Source organism: Condylura cristata, unplaced genomic scaffold, assembly GCF_000260355.1.
Source record: "Condylura cristata isolate star-nosed mole 26May11 unplaced genomic scaffold, ConCri1.0 scaffold00002, whole genome shotgun sequence".
Lineage (NCBI taxonomy): Eukaryota > Metazoa > Chordata > Mammalia > Eulipotyphla > Talpidae > Condylura > Condylura cristata.
Window position 1 is genome coordinate 62,286,291 of NW_004567103.1, and position 25,715 is coordinate 62,312,005.

General features: G+C 42.6%; 1 protein-coding gene across 2 annotated transcripts in view; it reads right to left on the minus strand.

Annotated features, from left to right (window-relative positions):
* KIF5C (kinesin family member 5C) overlaps positions 1 to 25,715 on the minus strand; it is a 147,629-nt gene that overhangs the window by 14,212 nt on the left and 107,702 nt on the right. For both annotated transcript variants that reach the window (XM_004674667.2, XM_012727097.1), the window contains exons 16-23: positions 19,689 to 19,877; positions 15,315 to 15,432; positions 13,197 to 13,273; positions 11,739 to 11,848; positions 9,747 to 9,848; positions 9,474 to 9,534; positions 5,076 to 5,147; positions 1,287 to 1,391 (exon numbers count right to left, since the gene is read on the minus strand). In XM_004674667.2, coding sequence (XP_004674724.1) covers positions 1,287 to 1,391; positions 5,076 to 5,147; positions 9,474 to 9,534; positions 9,747 to 9,848; positions 11,739 to 11,848; positions 13,197 to 13,273; positions 15,315 to 15,432; positions 19,689 to 19,877 — 834 coding nt within the window. The remainder of the gene's footprint in view (positions 1 to 1,286; positions 1,392 to 5,075; positions 5,148 to 9,473; positions 9,535 to 9,746; positions 9,849 to 11,738; positions 11,849 to 13,196; positions 13,274 to 15,314; positions 15,433 to 19,688; positions 19,878 to 25,715) is intronic.

Genomic DNA, 25,715 nt, shown 5'->3' on the forward strand with positions numbered 1-25,715 from the left:
TGAGAGAGAGAACTAGAGAGAGAGTTGGGTCATTTCTCTCAAATCCTAAAAAGTCTTTAGGATTTAAGGAAAAGTCACGACCAGTCCAGCACTTAATCAGAAATGAGAGATAGGTAGATGACATGGCTAAATCACCAGTAGGTTTGGACATAGCTATCAGTTTCTCCAGGCAAACTCCAGAGTGTAGGACCTGTGGGGATGTCAGAAACAGGGTGACAGAACAGAAAGGGGACCAGTTCGAGCTCTCGTTCTCCCAAGTAGGGGATGAAGCACATTGCTTCTTCTCCCAGTCTTTTCCCAGTCTATTAAAATACGGGGCCTGAGCCAGTTCAGTGGTGTCCACTTTGCATTCTGTGCAGTTCTGGGTCCATCCAGGGTCCTCAGAGGTGTCCTGGGAGGCCCCGAGGCCCATGTATGGAAACAGCAGGATTGGAGACAGAGTGAAAAGGTGGGACTCTGAACACTCCACTCTCCTAGTCGCAGAGAGCTCAAACTCAAGTCCTTGTGTAGCTTCAACAACAGAAAGCACAGAAATGCTCAAATATGATAATTTTATTCAACATCATTTCATGATGACATTAATAAGGGAAAAAACTGATTCGCAGCTATGATTCCCGTCTCTGTGGAGTGTGGACATTCTCCTCATGTCTATATGAGTTTCTCTGGGTACTAGGGCCTCTTCCCACATCCTAGAAGTGTGCATATCAAGTTGACTGTCATGTCTCAGTTGTCTTAGTCTGAGTCAGTGAGTGGTGAGGTGTCTGTGTGGGGGTGTGTGCACTCGCACACATAAGCATGACTGCACTGTGCGATAAAAGCCGCCTGCCCATGGTCATTTCCTGTTTTGCACCCTCAGTTATCAGGACAGGCTCCATCACCTGCAACTCTAAACTGGAATAAGCAAAATGAACGAATGAATTAATACAAATGCTAGCTTAACAATACTTGCTTAGTGTGTGAGGTCTTTATTTAGAAGATTGGTGATATTTTGGGGAAACAGAAAATATGCCATGGAATTTAACTCCTGTCATCAGTTAGTCTATGGCAAAACATGTTTTATTATACATCCTTTTGCTTAGAGTTGCAATTTCCAAGATTCAACTAAGGACATGCTGTGTCTTATAGATGAGGAAAGTCACTGTATGCTAAAGGATCTCCAGGACCCTCCAGCACTGATGTGTTGTCCATTAACCTTCACACCTTTTACCCCGCATTGTGACTAAAGCTGGTGGGACTTCTTTCAGGAGAGAAAGAAAAGCAGGAGGAAACTGGCAAGACTTTCCTACCTGTTTGTGAACTTTAGTGAGCTGCTCCAGATTATTCTCCAGGAAAGAAATTTTCTGCTTCTGGGCAGCACTGCCTCCTCCATCATCACTGTCCAGCTCCACGCTCTGTGTCAAAACCAAGAGGTCAGAGGCCAGGCAGTCACACTGCCCACCCTCAGCCCAACACAGTAAGTGGTACATGCTCTAAGTAGCATTTTTTAAAAATCCTTAGTCCTACTGTTATCATGCAAACAAGAATGAGCAGAGCATCCAAAACTGTAGAATGCCCTTCCCAATTACTTCTATTTGGTGCCTAGAAGTGTAACTTTTTAGAGTGCTAGAAAAAAAACAGATCTTTTTTGAAATGATAGATGATTTCTCTTTATGATCAAAACCTCACTTGTAGGTAGGTAAACAGACTTTTCCAAAGGAAGGGTTCCAAAACTCACTAAGAAGTCTGGTGTGAAAACCCAACCCTAAAATAACCTCAACATTCGCCTGAGATGTAAGTCACACAATCATCTATGGACACAGGGGAAAGAGTTGGTGACCTCTGCTTGTCCCTTTAGCTTCTAATTCTCTGAATCCCCTAGAGACTCCATCTGAAACTGGTTACAGCATCCGGGTGCTATGTTAAATCAACTTTTGAAAGTTATCAGATCCTGAAACTGGCACAATACCGCCAAACTGAGAAGTACAGATAAGATGAGGAATGCTTGTGCAAACACAGCCTAAAGTCCAAAAGTGGCAATGCCCGCTTGCATCATCTGACTGTAGTGGTGATTGTCTTATTTTTCTGAGAGGGAGCAGAAGCTACGGGCACAACCTATAAGAGACATAAGCAATGTCTCTAAGCCAGGCGTGCTCAACCTTCACCCAGAGGTAGCACTCAGATTGCTGGACCCTACCCCACTCCTGAATTCAGTGGATCTGGTGTGAGTCTGAGCATCTGTATATCTAGCGAATTCCCAGCTGAGCCTAATGCTGCTGGCCAGGTGAGCAAACCTGGAGCACCCCTGATTTAAAAGTAGCTCCTAGCAAAGAAGATACAATGGAACAAAGAAAATTTGTTCAGCAAGTGGTGCTGGGAACACTGGGAAGCTACATGCAAAAAAATGAAACTAGACCACTACCTCTCACCATACACAAAAATCAACTCGAAGTGGATTAAAGACTTAGACAAAAAAACGGAAACCATAAAATACCTGAAAGCAAAAATGGGCCAAACACTACACGACATAAACTTCAGCGACATCTTTAAAGACAGAGCACCCAATGCAACGATAGTGAAGGCAAGGATAAATAGATGGGACTACATCAAGTTAAAGAGCTTTTGTACAAAAAAAGAGACATTACAAAAAACAGACAGGACACTGATTGGGAAAAAGTTTTCTCACACAAAACTAGCAATAAAGGATTGATCACAAAAATATACGGAGAATTGATGAAACTCAACAAAAATAAACAACCCCATCAAAAAATGGGCAGAAGAGCTACAAAGACACTTCTCCAAAGAGGAAATGCAGATGGTCATCAAGCATATGAAAAAATGTTCAACATCACTTGTTGTAAGTGAGATGCAAATTAAAACCACAATGAGAAACCACCTCACCCCAGTGAGAATGGCACATCTTAAAACAAATAGTAACAACAAATGTTGGCGAGGATGTGGAGAAAAAGGAACTCTCCTGCACTGCTGGTGGGAATGCAAACTAGTACAACCACTATGGAAAACTGTTTGGAAGTTCCTCAAACTGCTAAACATGGAGCTTCCCTGCGACCCAGCAATCCCACTCTTAGGTATCTACCCAAAAGAAACAAAAACACTGATTCAAAAAGATACCTGCACCCCCATGTTTATTGCTGCTTTATTCACAATTGGAAAAATATGGAAACAGCCCAAATGCCCAAAAATGGATGACTGGATTAAAGAGATGTGGTACATATACACAGTGGAATATTACTCGGCCACCAAGAAAAAGAAACACATGTCTTTTGCAGCAACTTGGATGGAGCTGGAAAAGATCATGCTAGTGAAATAAGCCAGAAAGAAAAGGAAAAATACTGGATGGTTTCTCTTATAGCAGGAATATAACAGAACAGGTGAGAAAATAATAATGATAATGATGAACAGCTATATACCAGAGACATTTTGTGGGGCCGGAGTGGGGAATGGGATCAAAAACAGTGGGGGGAAGGAAATGCACTGCACTGTGGTGATGGCACATGGATGATTTGGTGATGGGAAACCCAAGAGGATTACAACTGAGATGGAAAAATGCACAAAATGATGCAAAAATAAACTACTATAAAAGTTAAAAAAAAAAAAAAAAGTAGCTCCTTCTAAGACCTACATCAAGAAATCAGGGAAATCTGGTTTCAAATTCTTCATCCTCCTGGGGCTACCTCCTCCTGAGCCTTTTCATTCGTTGTCATGACCTACCTAGTCTCCTCTCCATCACCTACTTCGGCCAGGTCCTATCCTCATTTCTACATTAACAACTGTGGTCACTATCTATCTTTTTGACTGACACTATGCAGGTTTGAAATCTCTCATCATTCTTCACCTTCTTCTTTATTTTCATTTCCAGGCCCTCCATGCTCACGAGAACCATGCTGTCAGAAGCTACAGCAAAGCCACATGCCACTACTGCCACAGCTCAGGAGTCTTTCATTCATCCCTAGCAGACACCCCCACAGCTGCCTCCTGTATGCAGGCTCCCCAGTATCTCCCCTCCTTTTTCAATAAGGACCCATGTCTCCATATTAACTAAGAAGCTCAAAGTGATTGGATGCTTCTTCTACCCACCATTACTTATTTCCCTGCAAATGACTCCATCTTGACTTCATCCCTCCTCGCTGCAGAACAGTGACCCACCCCATGACCAAGTCTAATACATTGATATAAGCTATTAGTTCAGTTCCTCTCAGATCTGAATCAATCCAACCTGTCCTGTTTAAATTGTTCACCTTTTGTCCCTTGCAACTTCACATACACACTGGTATGCCCACTCACACACAGTACTCTCCGATATACCTTCCCTCCATCCCTTTAGACCTCCGCATGTGGGCTTTGCTCCTTGCCCATTACTTCTAAGCATTTATAAAAAGTAACAGTATTGTTTCCTCTACCTCTCACCTTTTCTTAAACCCTAGCAGAATACTCTGTAATGTCACCTTAAAGTGACAACCCAAGATCACTATGTTTGGCAAGAGGACCAAAGCAGCTCAGACTAAAAAGTCACACAGAGCTGATTCTGATCCTATCTTAGGTTTTCCCCAACTGTGCAATCTTGGGCAAGTTATTTAATCACAGGGTCTATTTCCACATATGCAAAGGCACTAAGAAACCCTCTTAAGTGGCTGCTGAGAAGAACATATAAGATGTGGGAGGTTGATGTGCTTCATAAGCTCTGACCAATCACCTCCTAACAGGCAAAGAGAAGGTTGCTGCCTCTCACTTCTCTCAGTGTCTGGAACTGCTCACCAAGCTTTGGGGCTCTCTGATGAGACCTCTCTGGATTTCCCCTGCATTTCACGCTGCCAGATAAGTATGTGTTTGTTTGAAATGAAGGAGAAGGATTATAACTTCCTTTTACAAAAGGAAGAAAATCAGATGGAGATACACTCCCAAGTTTTTTTTTTGTTTTGCCTCCAGCCCATTCTTTTAGTAACATTCTCTGGCAAAAAAGTGTTTAACTTTTAAGCATAACCAGTTCCAACTTAAATAAGTGATGTTTCTAAGAAAAATGATTCTTCCTGACCATCTTTCTTTTCTTCTCAGTCCCATTCACATAAGATAGAACTCACCTTTTTGACCCGGGCAGTCAGATCCTGAACGAAGAGTTTACGGAGGTTGTGCAGAGTCTGCAGTTCTCGAGACTGGAAGAGAAGATTTTTAAAATGCCATGTTAAGTGCAAGGACAAGTTGAATCGATAACACATCAGCTTGAGAGGCCTCCACTGCCACAGCAACGGTGTCCCCTGCTTCCTCTGACTTGCCCAGTGCTCACATCCATCTTTCAACCTGATGTCTCATCAAGAGCACACATAGGTGCAGACTGGGACCCCAACAACAATAAGCTACAACAAAGACTGCTCATTTCTGTATTCTAAATGCATTCTTTTTTATTTTTCTTTAACCACAAAAATTCAGGTTTTCTCCAAAATTTCTAATGTTGTACCAAAAAGTTTTTCTCTCTAATTGTCACATATACATCATCTATACTGCTAACAAGCTTAAATAAAAACTAGCCACAATTTCCCCCACCCTCACTGACTGACTTTTCTCATGTTGCTACACTCTCTTCTGATCAGTCCACAGGCTCATTTGCTTTCCATCACTGACTGTAAGGATGAAACGGCTCGTCAACGTTTTCTCTGGGTGACTCTGGGCAATTAATCTAATTTTCTGTGCCTCAGATTTCTTATTTGTGACAGGATAAAAATAGTCACTACCTCATAGTTTTGGTTCTCAAGATTGAGCTAATGCTTATAATATGCTTACAAAAGCTTTTGGCATAAAGTAAGTGCTCAGGAAACACAAACTCATCTAAGTTTTACTATTTAAGCATCATATTTGACAGTTATTTCTCATTAGACTTTTATTGATTCCTTCTATTGTTATACATTACAGTGCAAATAACTTCTCGGGAGCATTTTTTTTCCCTCCATTTGGGATTATTTTCTATAAAAGGACCTTAAGGAATTGGTGTTATGTTTTGACAAGAGTCATAACACAACCCAGTGACCTCTGTTAATAACATCAGAATATCTGAGCAGTCCTTTCCATTCAAATCACCATGTATTTACAACAGGAGATGTGATTAGTTCTGTGTAGAATTTCTTTTCCATAAGGGAGGAGGAGAGAAATTAATTCACATTCATACTTTTCAATTTGTCTACGTTTGACTTACTCTAATACAGAATGTGAAGGAATACACTCACAGAAAAAAAGAAATTAGACCAAAAAACTCTGGAAACACCAAGTTTCTCAGGATAAAGGTCTTATGTTAAAGTCTTATTACTGGGTTCAATTCTGCAATTCTCAAGACTGGAAGAAATACCAAGCACCTGAAGTCAATTGCTTCCTCAGATGACGTATATTGCTTTTTCTGCAGGAAGCCAAATAGTCTGTTATTATGAATACTGTGTGCACCATACTTGTCCAAGGCTTAGCCACCCTCCAGGGCCGGTACTGGGGCACAGATAAGGGCTCACACTTGTGCAGAACCCTGCCTCGCACCCTAATCTGAGAATGCCCAGCTCTTGCACCTCAGCTCTGAACACTCTTCCTCCCACTTCAGGGATTTTATTATGGACTGAACTGTAATCACAGTAAATATCTTCCATGAAAAATGCCACCACACCAAAGGGAAATGAGAAGACATGGGTATCCTGCCAAAGGGTCAAGCATTTCCATGGGATTTAAGTACAAATGAGTTTGTTCTGAGTTTGCAACTTCATCTCATTTTGTTTGTTTTAGGTGAACTCAACAGCTACGGCGGGCAGCTCCTTTATAAGGCAGTCTGCCATACCTGTGCCCACTCTGTTTAGCTTAGCCATCACGGCTTCCTATGGCAAGGCATTTCCCTCCTTCATATCCACTATCACTCCCCATTTGCTTCCCTCAAGTTTTCCCTACCACAGGCAGCACTGCCCAATGTTAAAGCTCAGGGTTCTGCTTCCTGCCACAGCAGACAGTGAGGGTGAGACCAGCGAGGTGTGAAAGCCCCCTGCCCATCAACGGCAGTGGAGGGTTCCAGAGTGTCCTATGGAAGCAGGGTGGACTGCAGAGCCGCCCTCCACTCTGTGCTTCCCACTGACATCCCTGGAGGGGGCTCCCAGGTGCCAAGGCCTAGACAGCAGGCTTCAGCCTAGAGAAGTCGGAACAGGCCTGGCGCTAAAGAGGACTTAAGACCAGTCTGCCAAGGACAGCAAGCCTATTTCTGAGGAACACTGATAGTTTGAGGAGGATTTTAATGAAGGAGGATTCTAATGTGGAAACATCTCCATTTAAATGGCACATTCTGTGTGACTCCAATTTGGGGTCTAAAAGGTATATATGCACATGATGTGTGGGGGTGGAAGTCAGAAGGAGTGATAGATCCACCATGTCAGTGGCTTTATTCATGTGTGAGGGAGAGCGTGATGGGTGAGTGTGAAAATTAGGTGGAGCAGGCTTGGTAAGTGAGCATGGAGGGGTGTGAATGTGGGATGTGAGTGAACAGGTGAGTGGGAGGGCGAATGAGTAGATAGATTTAAAGAAGCTAGTGAGAAAATGTGTTAAAAATGTGTTCAAACATCCAAAGAAAAGAGTGTGAAAGAGAAAGCAAGCACGAGAGTGAGCGTGGACTTCGGATAATGTGAGCAAAAGTGAGTGAATGAATGCATGCGTGACTGTCAAAGAGTGCGTGTGAGGGCTAAGTGTAAATGGCTAAAAATGTGTAGGGCCATGTGACAGCATCTGTGCAAGAGTCCCTGAATGCTCTGTGGGTATGAGCTGAGGGTGAGCAAGATGGGAGTGAACGGGAGCACCAGTGACTGTGTGTGCACAACTCAGTGTGCAAGTGAGAAAGTGTGTGATTGAAAGTAAATATAAGTGGGAGTGTACTGAGTGTGTGTGTCCATAGTATGTACTTGCATGTGGATGACAGCGGGGGAGACTTGAAAGTGAGGGCCTGTGGGTGTGAGAGCAGGTGTCTGTGAGCACTTGTGCAGGGGGAGGGGCGGGCGTGAGTCCAGGTGTGAGAGGCGTGAAGTGTGATGTGTCTGAGGGAATGAGTGACTGCACATGCGTGGGCACATGTGCCAGAGACTGGGAGAGCAGGAAGTAAAAGAGCGAAAGTGTTGGTGAGGGAGTGGAGCAGAGGGGCTGGGGGTGGGGCAGTGGGGAAGACTTCATGGGTATGAAAGGAGGAAATAAATGAAAATACCCTTTCTCCCTTGAGTGATGGCGGTATAGTAACATTTTCATATACAATATTTTTTTTTTAATTTTTATGATGATCTCTAATTATGGTTATCACTTCTGGGGTAAACCAGGTGTCTCAGTGCTTCATTTCTGCTTCCCCTGCATCCCATCCCTCTGCGCGATCTTCCCAAGGCTTGAAAGGTCAACTTTGAATACAGTCATCTTTCTCCTGTCCAAAATGGCCTTGCCTATTCCCACCTCTCCCTGGCTCTGAGTAGTTCAGACTAGCCCAGGAGTCAAATGAGACCCTGGTCCAGTTCGGCACAACTATTTGTCTACACCTACAGTCGCTGAGTTTTGGTTCCTGGCTCACTCTCACATATACACAACATGACACAGGAATGGAATCAAATGCAGACTGTATCTAAATAACAGGTTCCCTCTGGTATAGTATCATATGAGAAATGTTTTCACTAAATTGTGAGGCTAAGTAGGGCTTGACTCTCTCTGTGAGGACCACAGAGGGTTCTTGGGGGCCTTAGGAGCCAGGCTGCCATCGTGCAGGGCCACTCAAACGGGAGACACCACAGGAGACGAAGTCAATGATTTCAGAAGCAGGATGGAGTAAGGGTTTCAAATGATGAGACTTTCTAGGTCTGTCATTGCTCTGTCCCAAACCCTGTTGATCTCAAGGCCCTACTTGTGACCTGTCCCTCCTCTGGGCTGTGGCACAAGCTGTTGCCGTTGACTGTGTCTCCTTCTCCAGATGTCCCTGTGCCTCACTGTCATCTGTGTCAAGGCCCTACTCAAATGTCACCTCCCCGGTTGTCTCTCCAAACCACCAGCCTCTGCACCTTCTGTAACCATTTAATGAAATTCATGTTTACCCCATTATTTTTCATGCTCCTTCCCCCAGCTCAAAGTAAGCCTCACAAGGGCCAGGACCTTATTTCTGCTGTTTATTGATGCCCTCCAGCATCTGGAAAAATGTTGGTCTTAAGTGGGGACTCAATAAATATCTGCTGAATGAAGGTAAGTCACTAAGTACAGAACTTATGGGCTCGAGAGTTATAACACTAAAGACAGGCGATGGGTGGATTCATCAGATGGACTGATGGTTAGCCCTTCTGGAAAAGCTGGGGGATAATTCTACAAGCCTCACTTTTCCACAGGATGTTTTAGATCTAAAATTGTATGTGAAAAAGATATACATAGAAAATTTTAGAATAAGCAAATTTAACATGAACTAATCTGGTCCCTGAGACTAACATCAGTTAGAAAACATGTTGACATACCACGGTCTCCTCCAGCCCTTTGAGGTCCTCTCGGGCTTGTTCTCTCTTATCATTGAGCAACCTAAAAAAAAAAGGGACTCATGAACCACCCCAGCATCTCTGCAGGTACCATTGCATCTGCAGATACGACAAACCAGCTCATACAAAGAGCCGCTGTCAGTTTTTAATTGGCTTTATCAAGCTAGACTATTTTAGTGTCTGAATCACCAAAGTAGACTTTTTAAGATTTCAAGAGATGAGAGAAAACAGAGGAAATATTTAAAGTGCACTCACAAGAGCTTTTCCAGTTTCATTTCTCTCTCTTGGTCCTCTATTTTCAGCTTGTTATAATCAGAACTGAGCTTCTCCTGTTCCAGTTGCAGTTTCTGATTCAAACTGAAATTGAGAGGGAAAAGCAATACATTCCACATCAGTCTGAAATCCCGAGTCATCTGCTAAAGACCTGGTTCTCTTCCAACCCCATTAGTTCTGTGCAATAAAGGCAGCAATTCTGGTGGATTTTGAAGGATCAGAGAACAGGGTTCACAGCTTCCTCCCTGTCCAAGTACAAACTAATTTCTGGGGAGTATCTAAGAGGCATGAAAACCGACTTTGAGGATATATTTTTAGTTGGCTTGTGCAAGAGCTCTGGAAGGAAAACAGTGAGATGGAAAAGGAGCTGATAAAAACAGAGAGAACAAGCCTGGTCAGAAGAATTCTGCCGTCTGCCCTACAGATGTCATGCACCCACTCAGGGAGCCTTATTTGGCCATTTCAACCTTCCCTTTCTCTCTGGTGTGATGTTCTGAAAACATCTCCCAAATCCAAATTCCTGGCTGACACAGGAGCCTTCCATGTGAAGCCCTCAAGGGGTGCAGAGAGAGGGAATACAAAACAATCCAGATCTGCTGCAAAACAGAAACCCCACCATCTGGCTAGGGCATTTGGTCATTTTTCACATGAGCTCAGTATTTACAATGAAGGCTTTCTGTGCGCCCAAGCCTCCCTGACCGAAGAACACATCACACATCTCAAAAAGAAAACCCATGGTCCGTCCGGAAGGCACAGGCAAGGGCACTCCCCACCCGCTAACTTGCTCATCCACCCACCCTCTTTCTTGCCTTCCTTCCCTTTCTCTTTTTCCTCCCCAGTTGAGCATTTTAAGGGTGATTAATCTGAATAATGAACATGAGGCATGCTTGAAGGGTAAAGCACAACACAAATGATAGCACTGGCAGTGGGAGCGGTCAGAGGGAGAAGGCAAGGAAAAGCTAGGTGCTTTCCAGCAGACCATACATGGAGTCCAGATCACACCATTTACACCTCTGCCTCGGTCACCATTCTCCCCTATTAAAATGCAAATGCACTGTGTGAACAGCTCACACCCACTGATGGGAGGACTGCATCAGCAGTCTGAAGAATTAGACTCTCACTCCAGTTTGATTCCTCTTTAGCAGGGCCACCCGAAGTAAACCATGAAAGCTTGCTCCCTTATAGACAACTGTTCCTTCATCTACGGAAAGCAGGAGGGTAGTGAGCCTTCTCTTTTACTTGGTGATTTTAAAATTATTATACTGCAAAGAGGTTGAAAGATTGCCAAGGCACCCACTGGGCAAACATGCTAAGAACCCTCAGGAGAGGAACCTGAAGGAACATCAGCTGGGAGCCTTCTGTGGTGCCACTGATGGAGAAGTCATTGTGGAGCAGGGGACTCATCAGTGGGAGAGCAAGACAGGGGAATGGCCTTGGATGCGGGGCACGCCAGAGTCAGGCTGTAATTGATGATAGCACCGTGGCAAACGCCACAGGCCCACCGCAGTGTGCACAAATACAGTGGGTCCCTGAGACCAGGTGGCTTAGAGCCTATATGCCTTGTGCTTGCTTGTGTTAAGGTGAGGAGGTGGTAGGAGCTGACTGTGTTCTTCTCTGGAGTATTTATCAACAAGTCAGGACCAATTTAGATTTTTTTCATGCTTACAGTGTTCCCACCTACTGAGGCTTGTGTCTGCCCAGCTGAGTCACCAACATGCCCTGCTCTGCAGGGACCAGGAAGGGCAGCTGGGCCCGCCTGCCACCTGCTCCATCAGAGGCCTCCAAGGCTCAATTCCAGAAAGGAGAACAGCCCTCAGAAGCAGCACATCCTGCTGCTGGTCACAAGGGCAGAGCACAGAGCCCGCCAGGCAGGCTGTCAGGGAGCTCAGTCATAATCCGTGTTCTTCCAGGCTGGCCAAAGAGCCAGCCCCCCTCCCCGCACCGCCACGCCCCATGAACCCCATGCCAGCTCACTCCCGAATCTCATCAATGATTTTCTGCTTCTCCTCAATTTCATCTCGAAGTCTGGACAGCTGCTTCTGGTGAGCTTCCCGGTGGCTCTCCATCTGCTGCTCCAGTGCCTTCTGCAACGCAGGCCAAGAGAAATGTGTCATCTACTCGTTGGCGCCCGGCCCGCTCAGTGACAAGCCCTGGAGCCCCTGCTTCTGCCGCCTACCCCACATGTCCCTCAGCTGTTCGATCCCAAACTGGAGAGTCCAGCACCTACCTTGCTCGACTGGGACAACAAAACCCCAGGATCTGTTATAAAACTGAGTGGAACTCAGAAGCAAATTAGCCCACCAGTAAGTATTTTCCCCCAACTTTCTACAGCTCAGCTCACCTGAGCCACTTGGCTTCTCTAGTCAGGTCATTCAGAGGGCGCGGACCCCTTAAGAGCCAGGGAGCCTCAGAGCAGACTCTAACCTATGTGAGCCACGCATCCACACCTGTAAATGTGATGTAACTAGCCCTGCTCTGCTTTTGCACAGACTCATGATTGAAAAGAGACTTCCGGCCCTCCCTAGTGGCACAGCAGGTTAAAGCACAGCACTAAGAAGCTAAAGCCACTTTAGCATGAGTTCGATCCCCGCCCTAGAGATGATCCACATGGCGCAGCAGACCTCTCCTGATCTGCCCGCTGCTCCCCTCAGCAGTGTACTTTGTCACTCGGCCTGTTCTGCTCCCCACTCTGTCTCTGGTGAATCCTCTCACCGCCTCTGCACCTCTGGCCTGTACCCAAATAAATAAATCTCTAAAAAAAAAATAAATAAAAGAGAATTCCTCATCAAAGTAATGTGACACCAGGGGAGGGCCCCAGGCAAGGCCTGGTTATGCCACTGATGGGAGCAGAACTGCACCAGGGGCATCACGTGGACTGGAGCTTCCACCATGGGGTTAGCCGGGAGTCTACCTTTCCTCATATCTCTTTTTCTTCACCTAAAAAATCTTAGTTCCCAACTATTCTTTCCTTGTGTTCCTTCTTGTTTTTAAAATGGGGTCAAGAATAAAGATTTTGGTAACTAAGATAGAATCTCATATTTAGGGTGTTTCTTTAAAAAAAGGAAAAAGGGGAAATGTTTTCTTCCACTCAAAGGAGGGGTGAGCATGTCTTCAGTAGCCAGCCCCAATGCCATGGTGGCCCCGCAGCGACCGGCAGCTGCTGCTCCTTCTCTGTTCACCAGCAGCAGTGAAGAAAACGCACTAATGCAACCTAACTATTATTCACTGACCTCTGGGGGTCCTGAGCACCTCCGTCTTCATCTCATTTCTCAGCCAAGCCACACTCTGGGAAGGTCTCTAAATGCACAGCACTGCCCCCCACCCCCTTGCTCCCATACTGCCACACACGCCTCGATGGGGACAGATTTTCCAAGAACAAGAAAATCCAAGCCAAATGCATGCTGGGCGTGGTGAAGGGGCAGCTGTACACACCTTCATTTCCTCAGCATCCTGCAGTCGCGTCAGGTGTTCCTTCTCCTTATCCTGGAAGCTGACTTCATGCATTTTTTCTGTTAAATTTTAAATGATGATTTAACATTTGACAGTCAGGACACACACCCAGAAGTCAAAAAAAAAGTCAAAAAAAAAGAAAAATGGCAACGGAGTGAAACAACAGCTTCTATCACCAGCCACAACCACAGCATCAAGGCGACTGCCCGCAGGAGGCCTTGTAAAGCCACTGTGCGGTGGTGACCTAGGTCCTAGAAGTGATTCCAGGGGAAAGGTGCCTACGTGAGGGCCACTTGAGACTAGCCTGGCTCGGTGTCACCCCACACCTCGGGGATTGGCTCTCCACCTCGCCCCGGTGAGCAGCTCTTGCGGCAACATGTGTACCTGTGCTTTGAACATTATACAGCACCCTGTGGATTTCATGGGCACCTGGATTTGTACCACCATTAGAATTCCACAAAGAGCTAATTTACCTCCCGTGGGTAAGCTGTTTATTCTCTAAGATTCAAGAGCAAGAAAACAAACTCTAAGGATAAGAACAAGAAGAACAGAAATATGAAGGGATGCTCTCCAGACCAAACAGAGCAGGGCCCCAGTTCCAGGGCAGGGCTGCCACCGTGGCCTCCAGAGGGTCGGCCAGCCTATTCTCAGAAGTCTCGGTGCTCTCTGGACACACGTGCAATGGGCAGCCTGAGCTGGGGGTGGAAGGGGGAGCAGTTTAAGAAGTGACATGCACAGCATCTCATTTTCCCGTTAGTCTGCTGTGCTTTTAATAAATTTCAGGTCTTCTCACTTCTCCTTTATTTCTGCTCAATGCTACCACTGCCAAAACCATTTGCAAAAGAGAAAAGTTCTTTGGCAATTCAAGTTCTGGGTGGAGCATTGTAGTCTTAATATTCACTTGTTATTATATAAAGAAAACATTACCACGTTAGAGTTTGCAGGGGTAGGCATGTTCTCTTTTTAAATTTGCCTTGGCATTTGAAACACACACACACACACACACACACACACATCTATACACGGAGGAAATAAGTGTGTAATAAAAAAAGAATTTTAGCTCCAATCCTACTACCTTATCAGAAACATTTTCATTTCAAATGTTAACTTGCAGGTCTCAGAATACAAGTATCCGCAGATTTTTAAACTACAGTCAAGATCACATGTAAATTTCTAAAGCTGCGTTTTAAGTCCTTATGTACTTCATCTCCAATACAAAAAGAAAATTCAAGAAAACAACAGTTCTGGTGGGCTTTCTTTCACTACCATAAGTAATTCTGCAATGAATAGCTGAGATTTGGGGAGTCAAAAGGAAAAAGTGTTACGGTTATTATCTATTTTCAAAATATTTCCAAAATGACTTTTAATTAATTTTCACTGCAACCTAAAATATGTGTGTTGCCATTTCACCACAATGCAGTTAACTGTGTTCTGGTTTCTGTATTTCTACAGTAACCTCTCTTGAATGTCTACTGTTATTTATCTTTTATCAAGTGTTTTCTATGTGTCAGGCACTTTCCCAAAATAAAAGGGGTGAGGCCGCTGACTGGCAAATGGAAGGGTTTTATTTAAAGGGTGGGTGGTGCCAGGTAAGCCCTTTCAGACTTTGTGTTAAGAGCACTGGACACTGGGAAAAGGTCAGCAGCACGGGCTGGACACAAGATAGAATCTGATTTTAAAACAGTTTCTTGGGGTGTTGCATGGTGGCCAACCTAGAGCAGACTGGGGATGGGGCTTTGCTGGATGGATGTGGCCACCATTCTTAATTAGGATTAAGGACAGTGACAATGAAGTTGGTAATGAGGAGCAGAAAGAAAGGAGCATCTGGTGGGTCATACCGATGGGCCTTGGTGACAGACTTGTGGCAGGAAGTGAAGAAGGAAGAACATTCTGCCCCAGGGAGCAGGGAAATGAGGCACAGATACAGGGAGCAGGCAGACTTTCTACATGTTTCTCTTTCCTTTCCCCCCATCATGCCATTGTTTTTAGAGGCTCTTAAAATGCTTTAATTGAACAAAATTAAAACATCATGAGACAAGCCAACTAGAGTATCTGACGGAGGCCAAGAATTTGACACCTATAAAGCAGTCAGTTATTTACCTTGGGCCCGGAGCTTGGCCAGCTCTTCGCTGAGTGAGTCCTGGGACTCTTCCAGCTGCCTCCTCTTTTGTTCCATGTTCTGCATGTAGTCTGTCAGCGATTTGATCTTGGCTTCATGCTTTAAGTCACCAAAGAGATAAAAGGAGTGAGTGACTAGTAAGTGGTCACCCAGGCTTGCCTGGGACTACCTGATGGGAAAAATGGAGGCATCACTGAGTTATGTTTTGGAGGCCAACACCAAAAGGAATATTCGGTCCTTTGCTGGGGAATCAGAAGCCCCAACTAACATGCTGTCTGCCTCTTGTAGGTGTTTCTCTACTGCATCCCCCAGACATTCCCACACCTCCCTCCCAACAAGTTCACTGAGACCCCAAAAACCAAGCATGTTTTCTTCCTCACAGAAGAGTGGGCTGTTGAGAAAGAATAGCAAAAATACCTAGGGCTGGAGACCTCAATCTTTGAAGCTGCACCTTAGATTCCATCTTTGTAACTAAAATACAATGTCTTTTCCCTTCTGTCTTTCACACACACCAATTCTCATTGCAAGGAGTTTTACATTCTCTGCCCCACCACCCTCCCAGATATGATTCTGAATAAATCCTTACCATGCAAGCCTCAAATTCTTATAGCAGCTAAATTAATTCTACATGATTTTTTTTTCTTACTTATTAGCTCCATGAGGATTTAGAGTAGGTGTGTAACTAATATTAGTAGGATGAGTGAATAAATGGGGATTCATTGGCTGAGCAGGGACAGTAGTAAGTAAGAATATTCCTGGAGCTTGAGTTCTTAATCTACTAAAATAACCTCTGGTAAGTGGGACATAGTTGCAACAGCCATTTTATAAGCCTTGCTTTTGGTAAAGAGGATGAGTGCAAACAAAAAACACAGATTTCTATTTCTAAATATTCCTTAGATTGTGTCATATAAAAAAAGAGTCAAAGAGCCAAGCTTTCTCTTCTGTTCCTTTTGAATCCCATAAAATAATGATTAAATCTTGGGCTTTGCACAAATCTCAACAAAGTACAAAATAGCCTAATGGGAAACGCTACTTGTTGCTAATGTAGAGAGCACTAACAGGGTATTCCTTAATCTCAAAATATACCAGTATTCTTTTCTCTGATCTCACACATCCAAAGTCAGTGTCACTCTAAGATCCAGGCAAGTAGGGTCCTAGACTGGGGCCCCAGACTTTAGAACTTAGGCTGCACTTCACTCCACTGAACAAAGGGTTCATAAGCTGGGGGAGTATACTCACCTGAAGCCCATGTCCCCTTCCAGACCACACTAAGTACTGGGGATCTACAACAACCCCAAGTCACTACCAGGCCTGGTGCTAACTGCTGCCACCATCCATTTACTCAGATTACATCTGACACAGTCACACAGTTCCATTGGTTCACAGCGTGTGCTTAAAGAAGTTGGACATGGAGGCTGGTATGAAAAGCTCGAATGAGAACGCAGTGAGAGGGCTGTGAGCGCAGGGTCCCTGTGTGAACTCACCCTGGCCTTCACACCTGAGAGGCAGGAAGGCCAAGGGAACACGCTGCCAGCGTAACAGGTGATTTGGAAAGCACATCTGAGGTACACTGTACTCTAGTATATATATTTCTTCTCAACTTCCTTTCTCAATGTTGAAAAATTATACAATGTGAAGTAGCAAAGCAATTCCAGAAAAAGTGGTGTACACTTCATCTGCAAACCACTTTAACTTATTAACCATCCTCAACACCCCCATCTTTACTGAATGCATATTTTACATAGTTGCCACACATAGCAAAAATGTAACTCAGCATGTTCTTTTGACATATGTAACTATACTGCCTTAATGAAGAGATTTTTCTATAACTTTTTTGTGAGAGCTTATAATATTCCTCCATGTAATTTTATTTTTAATCTAGGTATACTTTACTGGATACTTTATTTCATTATAATGTAAAGTAATACTCTCAATACTTTGCATATAAGCTTTTAATATTTTTAATCAGGAAACACTATGTAAATTAAAAATGTTTTAGGTTTATTGACAAAACAATACTATCCATAAAATTACTGGAACAGAGTATATATAAATTACTATGGTTTTTGATTTCCAAAGTGCTTTCCAACAGAACTGATCACATTGTATTTTTTCTAACAGTGTATATCAATTTCACTATAACACCCCAACAATGAAAAATCTTAATTTTTATTGATATGTTAGTTATTAAATGGTACTTTGTTACTTTGAAATTACCTCTCAGATCATAATAGTTAGAGACAAGGAGAATAGAGATGTTCCTATGATTGGTGTATTAACTATGGGAAAGTAGACCTGTACAAAGCATGTTTTTGTCATTCAGTATTATTTGACACATTACTCCATGGCAGATGCTGTCTCCCCCAAGGACTTCAGCTGTTGTAATGTTTGGTATAAGGCAGTGAGCAGCATATATTGCATCACTCACAGAAACCTGAAATTCCAAACACCAAGTTCAGGAATCAGTGGCAGACCAGAAACTAGATGGCTGTTTTCTGAAACCACCCATACTAAAGTGGAAATGCCATTCCAGAGGGGAGAAGAGCAGACTTGCTCATAATGAATTGTGCCCTAGGGCCAGAAAGACCTTCAACAATGAGGGTTAACACACACTTTAGTCTGAATTTCACCTGTCTTTCAATGGCTGTATGCATTTGCAAAACATATTATTTCTAATTCTCAATTTCCTGATCCAAAAAAACAGAAACAGTGAGAAAATCTGCTTCGCCTGAATTTTTTTTTTTTTAAGATTTATTTATTCATATAGAACTGGGGTACAGGCCATAGATGCGGAGGGTGAGAGGATTTACCAGAGACAGAGCGGGGAACAGAACAAGCAGATCAACGAAGTACACTGCTGAGGGGAGCAGCGGGCGGGTCAGGAGAGGTCTGCCACACCATGTGGATCTCCTCCGGGGCAGGCGGGGATCGAACTCATGTGGAAGTGGCTTAAGCTTCTCAGTGCAAAGCTTTAAACCCACTGCGCCACCAGGGAGGGCCCTGAATTTTTTTTTTTTAAAGATCAACTGTTGAGATAATGTGTTTAGCCCAATGTTTGGCATATAGTAAACACCCAATAAAATGTCACTTGCTACCACTATTAGTAATAGTACGACTTGTAGTGGCTTCTGCTTCCTGATACTAAATTGGACCTATGGTAGAGATTAAAAGATGAAGGAATGTTGCCTTAGCTGACATGTGTTATAGATTTCACTTCATCTTGTCTGTTCATCACATCTCCATTTATCTATCTGTCTATCCAAACGTAGCTAGCTAGAGATTTATCAATGCATCCTTTACAAAGGATTAAGAAAAGGTGGGAGAAAGCAGGGCAGAGGTGACCCAGTGACCCATGGTAAAGACCTCGGGTACTTTGGTCGTCAGTGCAGTGATATTCATCTGGGAGGTGTGAACATATTTCACTGTACCATATACAGGATTGTAAACCAATGTTACATCAAAAAAAGGTAATAAAAGAATTTATGTATCTAAATGTATCCAAATCTAAAATGTAGTTGCCAAAGTACTTATCTTCAAATATAACTGGTCTTCATTAAAAAAAAAAAAAAAACCTGAAAAGGCCCTCCCTGGTGGCACAGTGGGTTAAAGCAGAGCACTGAGAAGCTAAAGCCACTTCCGCATGAGTTTGATCCCGCCTGCCCCGGAGGTGACCACATGGTGTGGCAGACCTCTCCTGACCCGCCAGCTGCTCCCCTCAGCAGTGTACTTGGTGGATCTGCCTGTTCTGCTCCCCACTCTGTCTCTGGTGAAACCTCTTGCCAGCCCTGAGCCTCTGGCCTGTGTCCCAGTTCTGTATGTACAAATAAATAAATCTTAAAAAAAAAACTGAAAAATTCGTTTAAGTAGATGGGCCCTCCCTGGTGGCACAAGGGGTTAAAGTGCAGCACTGTGAAGCTATCAGCAACCACTGCAGCCTGAATTTGATCCCCAGTCAAGGAGCTGACCCACTTGGCACAGCAGACCTCTCCTGTCTTGTCCACTGCAATGTATTTCAATCAATCTGCCTGTTCTGCTCCCCACTCTGTCTCTGGTGAATCCTCTCACCCCCTGCATCTCTGGATTGTACCCCAGTTGTTGTATGCATAAATAAATAAATCTTTTTTAAAAAATTATTTTCAGCAAAAAGGAACTAAGATAGTACTTCAGGTCCCTCACACAACAAAGCTGAGTCATATGGTAAAGCCTGGGCTCTCACTCTCTGGAGACCACAGGCAAGTCAATGTAAAGCAAAGTCTGACAACTCTCACCTACTGTGCACCACTGGCTCAGTAAGAGCAGAGAGCAGCAGGTTTCAAGAGAACATAGTGTGAAATTAGGAGGACAGGGTGAGCTACCTGGGAGATGAGCAGCTGGCAGGCCGCCAGCTCCCGCTCACTGGCGTTCATCTTCCTGTTGGAGTCCATCTGGGCGCTCTCTAGCTGCTTGCTGCGGTTTACCAGGGACTTGACCTCCGACTTCATCTTGCTGATGTACAGGCGGGCCATGGTGAATTCCTCTTCGATCACTCCATTCACATCTGCCAACTGTCACAGGAAGAAACACCCTCAACTTCTGTCTACAATCCAGAGGTTCTTGGGGTTTCTGAACCTCTCAGTGGATCCTTAAGATATCTGTGGGTTTCTGGTTGAAAAGCTCTAATTATAGGACTGCAATTGAAAGTGATCTCTGAAAAATGCTACATGTTCAAATTCATTCTCTGAAATTTTGATATAAATCTCGCCATTAGATATGATCCCCAATTAACCAGATCTTGACTTTTATAATAAAAAGTTATTAGGAGAAAAAGACTTTTAAGATTGATAAAAGAGGTAACTGATGGAGTGTTCCATTCAATGTCATATCTCCCTAGAACCACAAAGAGGTTCAATGTTCCTTAAAGGTGACAGAAAGCCTATAAGAATTTAAATCAAAATTGGAGTCACTTCCCTATAGTCCACTATTTGGGAAGAAAAGCGTGAATTTGTTTCTGTAAGCAAGGGCTGAAACAAAAAGGATTTTCTATATAGCCCTCAAATAAACAAAAATGAATAAGAATGTACTATTACAAAAGACCCTATGGATGAAAGGTCTCCTACATTCTTACTACAACCTACTCTCCCTGCTTCTACATGACTGCTCCTTCCCAGCAGGGAATCTGGCTTATTATTTAAGATCTCCTAAGTCTAAATTCATATTTGGAAGAGAAGATTCTGACATCAGCATTGCTGGATGGCCTCATACTTGGATTCTATGTACGAGAACTCTAGTGAAAACAAAAATTACAGTAAGATTCTTAGGCTAGGAACCCATGTGCTAAGACGCAAACACGGTCTTGAAGGACAATTGACCAAAGGAACAAAAATAACTGTGTGCATATTTTGTTTAACCACCAGAGGTCACCCTAGCACCTTGGGAGAAAACAAGACCACTGTCCATAACACAGCCTGTGAATAGAGATGTTCCAGTTGGTTCTAAGATGATTCCTGTTATGATTTTATATTTCACAGTATACTCAACACTGCCTAGTTTTGACATTATCGCTATCATATTTTAAGTTCAAAGAATTATTTTTTCCAGTAAATACTTGGGAGTTTAAAAGAAATGAGTACCAACCCTGAAAATGGAGAGCAGATAGGAAGCCCACTAGATGACACTGTAACTTCACATCAACCTCCCACAAAGAATTCAACAACAGTATTTGTTAAATCAGCCCAGTGTCCATCAAAACAAGACAGAATCTACAGAAAAAGATCTACAGAAAGAAAATCTACAGGCATTCCATCTTAATTTAATGGAGGTTCTCACTAAGCGAGTTATATTTCTGACTTCTTGCAATTTACCACTTTTCATCACACTCCTTTTTTAATCCATCAGCATGGTGCAGACAGATGAGAAAAGCCTACAATCTCTAAGTTCAGTTTTGTTCTTCTACCACTGTTGATTACTCTGGCGTGAAGCAGAGGTGAGAATCTCCCTTTTTAGTTTAAACAGATATACGCTATACATTGTATTGACCAGCAGAGAACATGCAGTTCTTCCATGTGGAATTCACAGCCCCCACCAACAAACACCACGGTATCACCAGCAGGAGGGCACCCTGGGAAGGACAAATACCCCCTCCCTAGGTCTGTCCCTGCACTAGAGCCCTTTGGGATCTATGTCCACATCCCACATGAGCTGGGGACAAAGAAAATAAAATGTAATAATGGGCTCCCTCCAAAGTGAGAGCTGAATGTTTCTCCCCAAAACCAAAACCATAACTTTGAAAGCCTATTTTTGTTCTAGAAGCTCTAAAAGCGAATTCTGGGTCCACACATAATGGTTAAAAAAAAAACAAAACTCTAAATGGGTTTAACTGTGAGACTTTTTACCACTTGAAAGTTCATATATTTAGTCATTTAAACTCAAAGCTTTCAGTAATTCCAGTATACTGTTATTTCAAAGAGAAGAATCAGAGCTTGTTGCTGAAATGTTATTTATAACTCTCCCTGGGCTCTGATAATGACTCTAACAGTGCTCTGGACAGTGTGAGCCGGTACGAATGACTAATCCAGTAGAAAAGGCTGCCTTCCTCTTCACCCTGCCCACAGAAGAGGCCTCATCCTCGAGTCCCTAGAGCATGAAGTGGCTGTGCAAGGTGCTTTTTCTAGGTCACATAGGTGATTCATATCTAATACCTTAAAGTCAGAATGGGAACAAAGAAAGAATGGGAGGAAAATAATAGGTATCATATCCAATACATTTCATTTACTCTATATCAATCTCTTCATTTTGTGGCTAGATTCTTGAAAAATCTATGTTTTAAGGAACATAAAACAGAGGAGAAAGGTCACTAATAGTGCCGGATAAAGTCCCCACTAACTGCAACGTGTCATTTGCTGATTTCATCTTGTTTTGCTGACAAAATATTGTCTGGACAGTTGAAAATGTTTCAAGACATAATGGAGCTGGAGAAATATGAATTTACTTGTTTCCTTGCTGTTCAGGCCTGTATAGCAACTGGAACTGAGAAAGATTCCAAAGCTACTTCTATCCCTCACCCCATTTTACCAAGAGGACTTTGTGGGAACTGAAAGGTTTTAGGAACAAAAATATAAAACAATTGAAAGGTTTTCAAGATTTGCTCATTTTCTTAGATCAAGCATGATACCAATCAAATAATAATGAGCAGAAAGAAAATTATCTATAATAAGTAGAACTACATCAAACTAAAACTTACACATAGCAAAAGAAACATTCCACAGAATGAAAGGGCAAGCTATGGAATGGGAGAAAATATTTGCAAGGGATTGATTAATGTTCAGAATATATAGAGAACTCAGAGAATTCAATAGAAGGAAAAATAAAACAACTAAGAATCAAATTAAAAAATGGGCAGAGGATCTGAATAGTTTTCCAAGGAAGACAGAAATGGCCAACAGGTACATGAAAAGGTACTTGAAACCACTAATCATCATAGTCACGGTGACATTTTACAAACTCACAACTGCTACAATGGTCATCTTCAAAAAGAAAAGAGGATGAGTACTGGAGAGGACATGGAGAAAAGGGAAACCTGTATACTGTCAGTAGGGATACAAATTGGGATGACCACAACAGAAAATACAGAAGCTCCTTAAAAAAATTAAAACTAGAGGGCCCATCCTGGTGACAGTGGGTTAGAGCACAATACTAAGAAGCTAAAGCCACTTCAGCATGAGTTTGATTCCTGCCAGGGAGGTGGCCCACATGGTGTGGCAGACCTCTCCTGAGCCAACTGCTGCTCCCCTCAGCAGTGTACTTCATCAATATGTTCTACTTCCCACTCTGTCTCTGGTGAATCGTCTCACCACCCCTGCACCTCTGGTTTGTACCCCAGTTCTGTATACATAAATAAATAAATCTTTAAAAAAATTAAAACTAGAATTACTATATGCTCAGGAATTCCTTTTCTGAGATTATAACCAAAGCTAATCAGGATCTCAAGACATGAAAGCAACCTAGCCTAAGTGTCTGTCAGTGGATGAAAGGATAAATAAATGGTGTGTGTGTGTAAAATGGAATATTATACACAAACATACATGTATGTACACACATATACAACACATGTATTATGTACAGTGGAATATTACTCAGCCACAAAAAGGATGCCCTACCATTGCCCTTTTCTCAAAATATTTTATTGCCCCTAATGTTTTCCACTGTAGTTGAAAAATGAAACAGCAGATGGGGGAAAGAGGTGCTATTGCACTTTATGATGTCACTTATATGTAGATGCTAATGGAGATAAACTCAGAAACAGAGGTGGTTACCAGGGGGTGGGGAGGTAAGTAAATAGGGAGATAATCAAAGGGTAGAAACTTTCATATATAAGATTAACAAAGTGCAGATCTAGTGAAGAACGTAAGAGATTATAACAAAAATATTATATACTTGTTGCTAATAGAAAACATCTTAAATGTTCTCACCACAAAAATGAAATGGTAACTATTAACTATGTCACATGAGACAGCTGGGTGTTAACAGCATGGTGGGAATCATTTTGCAATGTGTGATATGAACCAAATCAACACAACTTAAATGTACACAATAGGTATGTCAGTTGTATTTCAATAAGGAAGAGTAAGTGGGGATATTTGTGCCCGTAATGACAAAGCTAAGAAATTATTCAGTTGACAACCGTCATGATAATCCTGGGTGTATTTTGTCACTTTGCAAATCAGGAAACTGAAACCCAGAAAAGTGACTGTCCAAAGTCACATAATTTCTCCTTTAACTCTCATCACCCTAATGATTAAGTCATAAATTCGGGGAGGGGGGGAAGAGGAAGAAAACAAAACAATTAAGAATAAATGCTCTAGAAGTGAGAGTTATCAATGAAATTAACTGGTTATCAATGAAGTTAACTATGACATCCAATGTCTGGAATCCAAAAATACCTTTAAAACAACCAGTTGAGTATTTAAAAATAATCTCAATCATACTTCAGATTCCCAAAGGAAAAGACTTTTAATGCCAGGCACCCAGACACTCCTTGATTTCATTAGCATTTTTCATCAGTTCTATTTTAGAACTCAGCATAAAAATATCTTCCTTTATCATTATCAGCAGGCACCAACTCCCATAAATCAACATCACTTTCATATCGCGAGGGTCATCTAATCAACCAATGTCAGAAGTTTACTGCTCAACACCAATGTATGCTTCTAAATTCTTAACCCTCAAATGTACAATCATCAAACTGGAACATAATAGGGTTAATCTTACACTAACCAAGAATTCGATGATAAAATTAGATTCATTCGCAAAGATTCATGAAATATTCAGTTACAATAGAGGTCCCATGAAAGAATGATTAGGTTTATAAAAGGTCGTATAAGCCTGAAGCCATTACACTATCCAAGAAGGGCCTTCTATGTTTTCCAGAAATGTCTATAAACAAAAGCAATTCGAAGAATCTTCTCTGGTATTTAAAAATCTCAACAGCCAGCCTGAGCACTCCAATAAAGCAGACTGATATAGAATTCACCCTTTTGTAAATCTAATGGCTACACTCAAAAATTTCATTTTAGGGACTTCTGAGCTGGAAGTTGAGCATTACAAAACCATTTCCAAGTTTGAAAAAACCAACACATGTTTATCAATGGCTTGTCAATGGTTCATAATATTATTATGAAGCTACCGTTACTAAAGGAGCAATACTGGCATAAAGATTACATTAATGCAACAGAAGAGAGAGACCAGAAAGCGTTCCATGCATTTCCAGAGGTGAAGGATGTGCTCAGCTTACTGTTGAGATGCTTTCGTGAGTGTATTCTTAAGGCAAAACTTTTCAAACCGTGCACTGTCAATGTGTGCAGATTACGTTATGTCACTTACACCTCATAAAGCTATTTCCTTTCAAAGTCACAGTACAAAAACAGACAATTATAAACCAGATAGGTCCTATAGGGGAAGGGGACAAAGAGGGATCAGGAGGAGGGAGGAATGTGGGGGCTATGGTGAGGATGGGAGTGGGAGGGGGGAAGTAAACACTGTATAAAGTGAACAATAATTTAAATAGAGATATAGAAATTTTGTCAATAATTTATAATATTACATAATCTTATTTTTAAAAGTCACTATCTAATTTTTAAAAAACAAGCAAGTTATTGCTTGTTCGTAAAGGTAACAATATTTATTCTGTCTTTTTCCTCTCTCCCTGGCTCGTGGACAGCTTTATACCACCTTCATTCTCCCTACCCCTCTTACCCATGCCTTGTTGTCAATGGCACTGATATGCAGTTTTAGTGGATTATTATTCATGGTTGGTTTAAGGTAATTATAATAATCCTATTTCTCTTTGCTTTCTCAGCTTCCACTGCACTCTGGGGGTGACCAAATGACCCCATTCTGACTAGCAA